General features: G+C 48.4%; 1 protein-coding gene across 2 annotated transcripts in view; it reads right to left on the reverse strand.

Annotated features, from left to right (window-relative positions):
• The window catches only part of LOC125044833 (interferon regulatory factor 2-binding protein 2-B-like), a 13,846-nt gene extending 847 nt beyond the window's left edge, over nucleotides 1-12,999 (reverse strand). The window contains exons 1-4 of one of the 2 annotated variants that reach the window (XM_047641796.1): nucleotides 11,770-12,947; nucleotides 4,627-4,896; nucleotides 4,120-4,361; nucleotides 1-3,816 (exon numbers count right to left, since the gene is read on the reverse strand). The exon at nucleotides 1-3,816 is cut by the window's left edge and continues 847 nt beyond it. In XM_047641796.1, the coding sequence (XP_047497752.1) occupies nucleotides 3,661-3,816; nucleotides 4,120-4,361; nucleotides 4,627-4,896; nucleotides 11,770-12,568 (1,467 nt within the window). In that variant the 5' untranslated portion in view covers nucleotides 12,569-12,947 and the 3' untranslated portion in view covers nucleotides 1-3,660. Of the gene's footprint in view, nucleotides 3,817-4,119; nucleotides 4,362-4,626; nucleotides 4,897-11,769 lie in introns of both variants that reach the window. The other variant, XM_047641804.1, reaches the window with a different exon arrangement.
• Nucleotides 13,000-13,652: the final 653 nt, after the last annotated feature.

Below are 13,652 nucleotides of genomic sequence, written 5' to 3' on the forward strand. Positions count from 1 at the left end.
ACTCAGCGCATTTTTGTTTTGTTTTTGTCTTCTATTTCTTCTCGATGCTTCGTCGTGAACCAAGGAGGCGGAGACTAACGAAACGTTCAATCAGCACTGTGAGAGACATCACCTCTCGACGAGAATCTTCTCTTCACTGGACGCCAACTCATAAACAAAGCAGGGCATTTTTGCGCCATTTCAACACATAATGGACATTTTTATATATATGTTGCAAGGGGAACTGAGGAGTATCTTCTTTTTCTAAAACCCCTTCGACACCATTATTTTTTACAAAGCCCTTCTACAAAAATAGGTCAAGAGCTACGTCATTTGTACCTTTGAAAGAGTTTAAAGTAGTAACACCAGTAGCATTAATACTTACAACAAAATGCCGTAGGGCAACTAATAGAACAAAGAAAAAAGAGAAATAAAGAGGATCCTTCGGCAGCCATGCTTTCAGGAGCACCGACCTAAATTTGAGAGACGGAGGGGGGGGGTGTACCCAATTAAGACACATAAATCAACAATTTTAATTTGGCCCCCCTCCGCTCTCGTGCATGACTACCGCATCCTGGGCATCATATGACATTGAAAAGCTGGATAAACTGGGGTGGAGGGGGGAAGGGGGGAAGAACTGAATTGCTTGAAAAAAAGCTTTGAACAGAGAACAAGTACAGGCAAAGGGGAGGAGAGGGAGGGAGACGGGGGACAGGGGGTCAGTCAGTCAATAAAACAGTTCATGACACGTACAGGTTTTCCACTTCACGGAAAAACTAATTACACGAAGTATCTGAATTATGTTATTGCGTAGGGCACGGACGAAAACGGCTAAAAATCACGGGCTTGAGACGATTGCAAAGCAGTGTTGTGGACATGACAGACAGTAGCCTATAGGACACCGATCCAGCAGTGTTTCCAAAAAAAGGTTTGTCATTGTTACTGTTACTAGTTCAGGGGGCGGGGGTTTTCTTCACCACACACTATTATGGGAATGATCAGACAAAAGGGGTTGATGGACGTTAAGTGGGTCTGGGGCGAGAAGGAGTGCTGCTCCCTGGACGGTAAACATAGCAACGAATTATCAAAATGCTTTCACAAAACTTTCGCAAGATGGGTGTGTATCTTTTCATTTCACCGTGCATTCTTGGTTTTCATTTTTTTTTTATCAGTCTATACAGTTTAGACGTGGGTGCGTTTTCTATCCATACGTCACCGGGACTGCCACACAAGAACCCATGATTCAGTATCGTCGCTGATCATTTTCGTGTTATTTACATGAGCACGTACAGAAACCCACGGTATTGCTCCGCCTTTCAAAGTAGGGTGAAAAAGCCAAAAAAGGGAACGTTCTAACCCTTTTGAAATCCCCCTAAATTGGAAGCTAATTAGGGAAAGAAACTAGCAACTCATCCCATGAAAGAGGCAAGAGTGAGAGAGAGAAAAAAAAATGCAGACGATGAGGTCCATTCAGTCATCACCGGTCCAGCGGCAACCCCCCAACCCCCCCACCTTCCTACTCCCCACGGCAGCAGCTCTCCCCCTCCCAGACCCTCGTGCCCGCAGGGGGTGGGGGCGGACGTCGGGCGGGGCACTCTCCCTGCAGGGCGGCATCTCGCGCGCGGGAATACACGCGCCTGTGTTCGCGCTCGCACCCACGCCACCTCAAGGGCTACTAGTTCGGCTAATCAGGCGCTACTCACCGATCGCACGCACAAATTGAGAGAAAAAGAGAAAAACAAAATTTAAAAAACCTTTGGCAGAGTGACTCAAGGGATTGCAAATGAGCGACAGTCAGACACATCAGTTCCTCCGTGGGAACCGAACGCCAAAAAATAGGAAACGCTAAACAGGACTAGTTGGAAGGGAATTTTGAAGCCTTTGCATATTCAAACAAGCGCTTCTTTAATAAGTATTTTCTTATTTTTCGTTTGACTTTCCAGTGTGAATGACTGTTCCAAAGCTTAGCTAAAAGTGTTTCTCTTGTAAGACGAAACGCGTCCGAAAGGAAAGCGTGAGAGAAGAGAGGAAGGCGGCTGGCTCTCTTTGTTTCCCTCTTCCCCTCCTTTCTCCCCCCTTCTCCCTCTCCGGTGCCACCATCGCACCGGAAGCGAGTGCCCCTTCTCCCTTCTCCTCCCTCCCTCCCTCCCTCCCTCCTCCTTCCGGCCTCCCCTCCTTCTCACGCCCAACGGTATCGAGGACACAAAGTCGCATCGCTACTCCTAGTCTTAAAGAAACGGTTTAAAAAAATACTGCACGTATTGCAAAAATTACCAAAATAACGAAAAAAAAGTTTGACAATCATGTGCTGTTGATTTACGAAACTTTTATTTATTCTTTAAATCATTTCTCGAATCATCGCGTATGAGAAGGAAGTTGATCTGCATGTTAATCCGAAAAAAGTTGAATTTTTTCCATTTTATTTCGCTTAAACTTATGCCGGTGTTAGTATGGCGGGAAGGTTGCCACATGCCGGAAGAGAATATTTGGAACATTAATAAACCTACAAAAGCGAGTACGGAGTTCCAAATCGTGATACTGTACCAAAATTACCCAGTATCATAAATGACTAGTAGGCTAAGTGTGTTATCACGTTACACTAAAGTAATATATCCATATCAATTAATATACAAGTTAAGCCTTTGGTAATCGCGAACGTCCACACGGTGTCGCAGCGTGAGAAGTACAGTGTGTTGCGTGTACATAACAGGGTAACGTATATGTACAGCCTAAACAGATTACAAACATTTCTGCTCAAACCCCGAAGATTAAAAACTCGAAGAATCCAGTACAAGACCTGTGGACTCGGGAACGCGGCGGCGCCTCGGGTGCTCGCAGAGATACCTCGTCGGCGTCGCCTTCCGTCGCCCGAGACCCGAAGGCGAAGCTCGATCTCAAGACGGCCTTCGCCTTCTCTTCTTTTTATTGTTTTTTATTTGAATAAATCTTGAGGCCAGACGACCCCTCTGGGGCGTATCCACAAAGGTCAGGCCACGGACGTCATGTGTTCCCCTTCACACACACACACAAGCACACACACACTCCTGAAGACAATAGATCCTGGGCACAAGACCGCCTCCAGTCCTCCAACCGCTCTCTTCTGTCTTCCTCGAGGGTCGGTCGAGACAAAAAGCCGTCATCACATTCTGAGTTCCCCAGGACGTCTTATGAACAAAAATTGCACGTGTCGGTAAAAACTTCACCTGCAACAAATCGACTAATAATTAAAGTGATGATGTGGTTCACTTGAGGTGTCGCAGAGTCTTGTCACAGTTGTTCCTTCAGCGATTTAAAGACGGGCAGGTGAGAGCTGGCGCAGACAACGACCGCCTCAATGACACACTGAAAGTCCGCATATTGGCTAACAGTCACTATGAAGATCTCCCTGGACTAGCTGACTCTGCCCCACAGACCCGGGCCGCGTCCCAATCCGGCGGCCCGACACAGCTGGTGGTGGAGCCACGAGGCCCACACGGAGGACCTCGGCCGCGGCCCCCACCGCTAACCGGACAGAGTCTCGAGCAAGGACCACATCCAGCACCATTTGGACACGCTAGTACATAGCGCCACCAACGCCGAGCACGGCAACTTGCGATCGGCGTCGACAATAAGTCACCGGCAGACGAGCACCGTCGGCGACCTTCTTTCAACTAAAACCAGAAGAGATGCTGCGACACAGCCTTATGTGTCGCGCTCCTTTTTGGTCTTGGCCTCGTCCTGCGAGTGCTGGGGCAAGATGTTGGCCGTCCCCAAGATGGTCGCTATCTCGCCCTGCATGAAGGCCCAGGGCACCGAGGACCCGGCCAGGGGACACCGGTCGCCGCTCGGGCAATACACCTGCAAATACAAGGCAAAGCATCAGTACACCGCCGCGAACGTCGCTCACAACTTTAGGCTTTCAGGTCTAAGCGTTTCCTTAAAAGTACAGCAATTTGGCAACTACCAAGTCTATTACCAGTGATCTCACAATGCATGTTTCTTAGTTCTTGCATGGATATGGATGGCTGTCACTGATTAATTTTAATAAATCTCAATTTCATTATTACAGAAAAAATAAGGAGAAAGTACAGCAAAAATATATATATATATACATATATGAAATAATTTAAATGGATAAAGAAATATCAGACATAGACTGACCTCCGTGCCGGCCCCCTGCCGCTTGATGGAGTCCCTGGAGCAGGGGAAGCAGAACTTGTGGTGCAGGACGGAGGGACACTGCACGAAGTGGGTGTCCTCCAGGCGCTCGGTACAGATGGTGCACTTGAGGTTGCTGCTCGGCTGCGAGCCCTCGTTACCGGCGCCGCTCCCCTGCGCCCCAGGGCTGCTGTCCCCGCTGGAGTCACCGTGTCGCCCGCCCGAGGATCTCCGCCTCGGTTCTCCTGGCAAGTGGAGAGACACCTTCTCAAGTAAACACACGTGGAACGCGTGGAGTGATCCTTAAGGCTAGTGGATATACACACATAGAATAATAATCAGGAAAAAGGGCAATCTAGACTATTCATCAATCAAATGCCTACGACAAATTATCTCCCAAACGTACTCTACAGATGCTGCCAGGTGAGAGAAATAACCAAAGAGAAGGAGAAGCAGAAGGGACACACGTGCGAACAGAACCAATGCATCGGAGCAGGTGCGGCAAAGTACCTGAGGTTGGCGACAGCTGGGAGTTCCTGGAAGCAGAGCGCTGCTGGGGGGAGGCCGAGGCGTGGCTGCGTGGCGACCCCGGGGGAAGGTTGTCCGTCACACTCTGGAGGGCCGCCATGGGGGACTGACCGTTGGTGGAGGAATTGGGGCCCTCGGGGGAGGTGGTGCGGGTCCCACTCGGGGCCTGCGCCTGCGCCTGCGGCTGACTCTGACTGCTGGCAGCCTGCGCCGCGACCACAGCAGCAGCGCTCACTGGTAGACCAGGATAGCCTGTGTGATACAACCTGCTGTTAATACTCGCTACGAAGCGCACCCGCTGCTCCATGCACGGTTCCTGACATGCCGTCTCGCCCTCGACAACCCGCGCGCGAACATCCTCCCGCTCGTGACCCGCGGCACCGAGCGAGTTTCATGCTAGTGTTTGCGAGAAGCACGCCGCTTCTGTACGTGGAATTCTGAACTCCGCTGCGTGGTAGTTATGCTGTCGTCAAGTTACCCACAGCTTTTCAACAGTTCACGAAGGATAAAACAAAACTTTTGATGATGCTGACGGTTACGAAGACGATGATATAAGTAATAATAATAATAATAATAATAATAATAATAATAATAATAATAATAATACCAATGGCGATGACGATGATGGTGATGATAATGATAACTGCAATAATAGCAACATTAATAAGAATAACAACAGCTACAAAGCAACAAAATAATAATGATGATAATGACAACGACCACAAAAATAACAGCATTAACAACAATAATAAACTAAAAGAAGAAATATATATATATAACAATAGTAATAACATTGTTTGTCATAGTAGTAGTTGTAGTTGCAAGACACAGTATTGTAATCGTCAGTATTACAAAGAAAAAAAAAAAAAAAAAATACTGTGATACAGGTCCTAACGTAATGAAAATTGAAAGATATCAATAAAGAAGATGATGATGATGATAATAATAATATAACGTTAATAAAGATAAGAATTATGATAATAACGAAAAAGTAACAATAATAATATTGATAATGATAATAATAATGATGATAAAAAAAAAAAAAAAAAAATAATAATGATAAAAATAATAATGATAACAAAAATAATAACAATAATAATAATAATAGTAATAATAATAATAGTAATAATAATAATAGTAATAATAATGATAATGATAATAATAATAATAATAATAATAATAATAATAATAATAATAATAATAATGAAAATAATAATAATAATAATGATAATAATAACAATAATAATAATAATTATTATTATTATTATTATTATCATTACTATTACTACGGTAATGATGATGATGATGATGATAATACTTACAGTGAAAGTGATAGTGATAATGATAATGAAACGCTAATGATGACGGGAATGATAATGGTAATGCTGATAACAATATTTATAACAATGATAATAATCATCATTATTATTATCACTATTTTTATCAATATCATCATTATTATCAAAATATTAATAGAATGTTGACATTAAAATAATCATTATTAAGTAAATGAATAAATAAAAAGCATAACCGACAACACCGTAAAAACGTTTAAAAAACCCAGGCTTTATAAAATGATAACAATCAAAATGTTATTAAGATACCAAAGACAATGAAAAAGATATTGGCAAGAGTAAAAATGTTAACAAGAGCTAGAATATGAAACATGATAACGTAAAGACCTAAATACAGATAAAAAATAAATGATAAAGAAGCGGCATTTAAAGAAAGCAATACATAATCCCACGATGATGATGATGATGATGATGATGATGATGATTACGATGATTACCATCATTATTATTATCATTACTTTAATATTCATAATCATAATAACATTGATAATAGTGGTGATATGAACAATAATAACAACAACAATAACAATAATCATAACGATGATGATAATAATAACAGTAGTACAAATAATAAAAGCAATAATGATTACACTGAAACAATATGAACAACCACCATTACCGCAAAAGCTAATGATAACCGTTATAAATGCAACAGCAATAACCATCATTGAGAAAAATGACCTCCACTGATAATGAGCTTAATGATAACGCTACTACTCCTACGACTAATAGAAGCAACAACTACTACGACATTCAACAATCGCAAGCAATCAGGAGAGGCGGCAGAGCAACACAGAAACATACAAGAAGCGGGTAACTATTTTTGGTCTATTTAGGTCAGCGCGTGCAAAGCTGGAAACAGCACCAAGATCGCGTCTGAATGGCCCACACGCATGCGCACCTGCTTAGAATTCAGCCCTTGCTTCCCGCTCGCCAATTACGTGTACATAAAGACGGCCAACAGATGCCCGATAATTAAGCTCCTTTTCCCGACAGATGCAACGGGAGAAAGATGACCACGTGTCCTCAAAGCGTGCAGGTGTAACCTAATATGGATAATTTCGCTGGTGCAGCTGTAACTAGGGGCGTCACATGATCTAACGAGGCGGTCGCGTCTTCCCGCGAGCTGGGCTGAGCGGCATCTGCCTCGATTTCCTACTGATAACAGCGACATCCGTGACAACACGCGCGGCTCACCGATGGTTCTGCTTTCTTAATTTGGCTGACGCGAGTCTGCAGGTGAACTGAAGGTGAGCACGTGTATGGTACGGGATGAATACATGTCCCTTTTCGCGGCGGCTTAGATGACTTGCATGGGCCTATTTTTTTGTGCATGATCATGACCTTAGCGTTAATCTTTGTACAGGCTGTTTACAAACATCCCTCCTGAATGAGGAAAAGGTGGATGGGAGACTAACTGCTCTTTGTATACTTCCCTCTCAGTAAAGACAACAGAATCCACCTTTCTTACGTTTTACTAAACATTGACCTCGCACAGCACGTGTTCGTGACCTCACAGGTGGCTCGTGACTTCTGCGACAGGGCGTGACTTATCCAGCCCTCCTTTGGTCACGCACGCCCACGATCCGTCACGTAGCGTCCCCCGACCTACCGGGTCCAGATCGCCGCCATCGCACGCCCATCGTTGCGACTTAAATCACGACGCGCTCCATCAGCTAAGCTCTAAGCCCAATTCTGCTTATCATAACAAGACGCCGAGATGACGCAGGGGATTTACATTCCTCGTCTCAGGGGTCAGGAGGGATTGCGGGTCGGGTCTGCTGTGGCGGCCTTTTGGCAAGGCACATCCATGGCCGCGAGGCTCCGCTGCCGACCTGCAACAAAATGCTATAAAATCCCTGCAGTGCACTGACGTCATGCTACGATAGGGTAGACTCACGCTGTAGTTTCGTCCCCTGTGTTCCCTAAATAACCCGGGATACCCCAGGGAACTAGGAGATCCCCAGTGAAGACCAGAAGGCCCAGGGACACGACCCCAGCATGTCAACACGCTTGCTCAACCACGGAACGCAAAACGGTCACGACAACGGAGACTCGCGCGTAGTGTGAGATACAACTCCCGTAGACTTTCTCTGGCGGAGCAAAAACCCTCACTCGTGAAAGGCCTTGATGGTCTTCGAAATAATTGTGAAGTCGCCTCGTCCTCCTTCCCCTCACCTCTTCTTACCCTCCTCCCCCTCAGGAACTAGTCCCCTACTCCCTACCCTATACTCTGAAAGAAGGTCTCTATGAGAAGCGGCTGGGGAGCGTTACCAAGAGCCGTTTGTGTGTGAGTACGTGCGTCTCTCTCTCTCTCTCTCTCTCTCTCTCTCTCTCTCTCTCTCTCTCTCTCTCTCTCTCTCTCTCTCTCTCTCTATATATATATATATATATATATATATATATATATATATATATATATTTCAGTTCATGCTGAGGACAGAGAACACAGAACAGAGCAAGAACGCACACACTGAACTAAATGTAGCGGATAGAAAAGACGAAGAGAAATAAAAGGAAAGATAGGAAGAAAGGAAAGGAGAGGAAGAGCTGGAAAAGGATGTGGGCGGCGTGGGGAGGGATGGAGAGGGGAGGGGAAAGGAGAAGGGAAGAGGCAGGCGAGGGGAGAGGGGAGGGGGGTGTAGGCTGTGAGGGCTGGCCCGCTCAAGGCCGTGGTGGCGGTGGTGCGTCCCTCATCCACCGCGCGCTGGGCCACGTCAGCGTGACGTCATCTTGGCACTCTGCCAGCCCCGCCACCACTCACGCCCGCCAACACACACACACATACACACGCGCACACACAGACACACACACACACACTCGCGCACACACGCACGCACGCACGCTCTCATACACCGTCCGCTGCTGCCACACAGTCGCTCACCCAGGAAGCCGATGCTGCCCACACAGACACACGCACTTACAAACACTCGCACTCTTGCCTTGATGGTGACGTTCCCTATGTTCTTGACCTGATAGACCTTTTGCAGGGGCGATCCTGAATCACGCTCTGCACGGAGGAGAAGGGCGAGGAAGAGAGAGAGAAGACAAGAGACCGGGATACATGAAGAGAGGAGAGAAAGATCGGTGTGAGCGCTGGCAGATGGCTCCTTCGCTCCCCCTTATCCTCCTCCCCCCCTTCCCCTCCCTCTCTCGCCCCTCCCTCCCTCCTCCTCCCGCAGTGACGCTCTTGCGCAACCCCTTTTCCCCCTTACGCTCGATTTAGAAATAGAAATCTCAATTCACTCCCAACAAAACACGTAGCCACGAGAAGGAGATGGAAGACGGGCAGGAACGTGGACCCGCTGGAGGAGGAGAGGAATGGGCGAGGGGGGGGGGGGGCTCAAGAAAGAAACATGAGAGAGAGGTTTGGGGGAAGAGGACACGCGAGGGCAGAAAACTTGACGTTGAGGGGCATGAAAAGGAGGAAGAGAAGAGAAAAAGTATAGGATAGAACAACAAAAAATATAGTAAAAGATACAGAGAGAGAGAGAGAGAGAGAGAGAGAGAGAGAGAGAGAGAGAGAGAGAGAGAGAGAGAGAGAGAGAGAGAGAGAGAGAGAGAGAGAGAGTATGAGAGGTGACAGTGGTGGTTGGGTACGAGTGGGTGGGGAAGAAGGAGAGGGGGAGGGGATAAACGAGAGGAGGGGGGAGCCGTGGGGGAGAGCAGGGATACCCAACGGATCATGAACGCGCACTATACCCTCTCAGCCAACACCCCCTCCCCCTTCCCCACGCACAAACCAGCCCTTCTGCCTAATGAAAAAATAGTTTATCTTATCACCAAACACCGCTGCACACTGAGGAAAATCACGTAATCAAAAGAAAGAAAAAGAAGAATATAAAAGCACAGATAAATCTACCCTAAATGCACGTATCATTAAGCGGTGGCGTCACCGCGCCTTGCAACTTGCTCTTCAGCTTCCAAAATTAGCTGCAACTACGTATGCATTTGGGGGTCTATCGTGCAACACCGCAACAAAGGCCGAACTTGAACGAGTTACCACATGTGCTTCAATCACGTGCGTCGCGCATGACTGCGTGTGAATGTGTGAGTGAGTGTGAGTGTGAGTGTGAGTGTGTGTGTGTGTGTGTGTGTGTGTGTGTGTGTGTGTGTGTGTGTGTGTGTGTGTGTGTGTGTGTGTGTGTGTGTGTGTGTGTCTGTGCGTGTTATAAAAGCGAGGTTTGTAGAAGTGATGGCCTGTGCGTCTCGCGCTTGCTCTTACAATGTAGTAACAAACACAAACAAAAATCCTCAGACAAATAAACAACAAAAACAAACACACCTAAACCAACACCCACCTAAAAATCACCTACTTGCCCCCCCCCGACCCCCACCCCCACCCAACCTTCCCACCTCCCCCCTAAAAAAGCGAGAGAAAAAAGTAAAACAAAACACGCGAGGCAGGGAAAACTACGCGGGCTAGCTAGACAAGGGATCGCCTGTGTGTTACGTATCAAGAGATATTAGAAAACATCAACAAGTGTGGCTGTGACGTCACCACGGCTATTTGAGGACCTCGCCGTGCAGGAAGACCTCGACACTTCTACAAATCTTTCAGCTCCAGTGGCGACGCTTCCCTCTCGGACGCGGCGTCGCCGGGCAGGAAAAACGTGGTTCTTGGAATGCGATGTCTTCACGCCCCACTTTTTTCTTACTTTCACTCATCCCTCTCTTTATGTACATTGGTATCACTTTGTCTAACTTTCACTCTCTCTCTCTATCTCGTCACCTATTCGCCATAAGCTACCCTGCAAACCTTCACCATTAACATTCATGTCACGCCGCCGTACCTTGTCACCTCCACTAATGCCCCTTTTCCCGTGGGAAGGACAGCGGCACGGCGGCGGCGACGACCGCGATTCGTAGCACGCTCTTGTTTACTCCCCGCTAGCCTCCGCTGCAGCCTCTGTTGTCAACCTCCCACCACTCCCCCTCTACTGCACTTTGTGTCTACCCAAGAGAAGCAAGATTGACCACCCTTATCCGATCGACTAAATACCAAGCACTACAGAATGTGACGATAAAAACTACCAAGTGTGATAATCAAAAAAATAAAAAGACAGACATCCACATGACAGCCCTTAGAACCTCGCCAGTCATCGGTACTTGGCAGTGACAAAGGGCCGGTGCACAGAGGGCCTCCCTCCACTGACAGACTTCCCGAAGCCCAACGTAAACACGGAGGCCTTGAACTTTGTGAAACCTCGCCTGTCCAGCCGCCGCGGCCTCTAGGTGTCACACGGAAGTACAACAATTATTCCACTTACGGTCGCATTTCCCTCGCCGTGCACTTAGTTCGGCGGTGGTTCAACTGCTTGAGAATACACCGATTCGTTAACGCACGTCTACGGTTGTACCTCGAAATCTGAACTGGGTCATCTCTTGTGTATATTTGTATATGTGTGTGTACAATAGACAGGTATGTGTTTATATACATATATATATATATATATATATATATATATATATATATATATATATATATATATATATATATTTATATGTTTATATATATCAATTGAGTGTGTGTGTGTAAATGTGAGTTTTTCGCTCGAAATCGCGGTCACGAACAGGAGGATGTCGGCATTAGGTCGCGTAACCTTTTCCGGCGCGGTGTCAAATACCAGCATGACAGCGAGGGGAGACTGAATGCCAGAGAGGTTCATGACATTAGCCAAAAAGATCATTGGTGTACACAGAGCACAGGAGCATAATAACACTACAGAACAACACTTAGGGCTACGGGTACGCAGCAAACTTGACCAACCTGCAGGGGGCTTGGACGAGGAGCCGTCGAAGGACCAGACTCGGACGGGGTGGTGTTTCGCGGCGTCCTTGTAGTTGGCTGCGACGGGGGGCGCTGGCAGGGACTCGCCCCGCGTGAGGGGCGGCCTGTGACTCTCCTCCAGCATGGGGCGCTTGGGCACGCTGCCCTCGCTTGGACTCTGGGCGTCGTCGCGCTCGAACGACCTCTTCTGCGGCGCCGACCCCGAGGATGACCCCGGGGGCGCCGGCGGGCGGGAGTGTGGAGGCGGGAGCGGGTGGGCGGGAAGGTGGGCGGGCGGCCGTACAAGGGCAGGGGCGTGCGGGTCATCCCGGTGGGGCAGCCCTGCAGGGAAGGCCAGCATGTGAGGGCCCCGTTGCCGCACGTCTCCGGACACGAAGGCGACGCCGGGGGTGCCCGGGGGCGGCAGGGCGGCCGTATGTGTTGGGTGGCCGCCGTGGGAGTGGGCGTGCGAGTGAGATCCGGGTTCCATCTTGATGCCCGCCTCCAGTTTGATAGGTCCGTGGTGGGCGCCGTTTTGGGCCTCCATGGGCACGCGGGGGTGAGGCTTGGAGGGCGGGCCCTGGCGGTTTTCGTTGATGCCATGGGCGCGCTTCATCTGGCGGGCGGCCTCGATGACCAGGTCAATCCGGTCCGCGCCCTCGTAGTTCACACAGCCGCGGCACACGGGCTCCGAGAAGTCGTGCAGCATGGCCCACGGCATGCGGGGCAGGTCGCACAGGTAGCAGTGCTGCCGCTGGCTTCTGAAGGAGGACATGTTACCTCGGCTCTCTGACAACATTCACTGCACTTTGATCACCTCCACTCGAACACCACTGAGCACGCTGACGCTCTCGTCGCTGCTGCTTCACTAATCACCAAAAATCACCACCGATGAGCCACTCACGTATCACGAGCGAACAATGTATTGTGCGGGTGGCGAGAGGCCCGTGCGAGGGCGGACGCACTGGCAGTCGTGTGGGTACTCCTTGTCCTGAGTCTCCTGGCACATTCCCGGGTGGCAGCCGCGTGAGGCTAGGGTGCGGGCAGCGACATGCTCGTGCGTTCGGACTGGCGGGTTCTCTCAGACTGAGCGCCGCGTCTGGCTCACTCAGCGGCGGACGTACACACGCACGTACAGTGACGTAACTGTGACGTAGTCAGTACGCAGACTCCGGCCCAGTGCAGGGACGAATGGGCGGGCCAGCCAGCAGCCAGCCAGCCAGCCAGGCGGGAGGCACGTCCACCGCCACCCCGCCATATCTCCTCTTACACAATACTCTCACAAATACTAGTGGAACTCACACTGCTTCCAACACGGACGTTTTCGTGGCGTCAAAGCAGCGCCGATTCCGGGGACAGGACACACCACAGCTACTCCTCTCGGCGGCGATCAATAAACTCGGAGGTGATTCACAAAGTGCAGCTTCAGGAGAACCTTGGCAGCACATCGCCAAGATAAACAGAGAGAGAGGTGCCTGCCTGCCTCCCCCACACCACTTCCCCTTTACTGTTACCAGGTGCTGCTCGGCCTCCCGCTCTCTCTTCCTCTTCCTATTCCTCTCTCTCTCTCTCTCTCTCTCTCTCTCTCTCTCTCTCTCTCTCTCTCTCTCTCTCTCTCTCTCTCTCTCTCTCTTCTCTCTCTCTTTCTCTCTCTCTCTCCATCAATATTTCTCATTAATCTCCCTTTCTCTCTGTTTCTCATTTATCTATTCTTGTTCTCTCACATAATATTCATCACTTGGTATTTTAACCACATTCCATTACTATCAATGCACAAATCCCCCCACATCTTTATTAGTTTTCTGTTGATAGTATTTTAATTTTCCCTCGCCCCTCCTTTAATATATCAATACACTGCTTATTTTACCTTATTCTAATTACTT

Source organism: Penaeus chinensis, chromosome 3 (assembly GCF_019202785.1).
Source record: "Penaeus chinensis breed Huanghai No. 1 chromosome 3, ASM1920278v2, whole genome shotgun sequence".
Taxonomy (NCBI): Eukaryota; Metazoa; Arthropoda; class Malacostraca; order Decapoda; family Penaeidae; genus Penaeus; species Penaeus chinensis.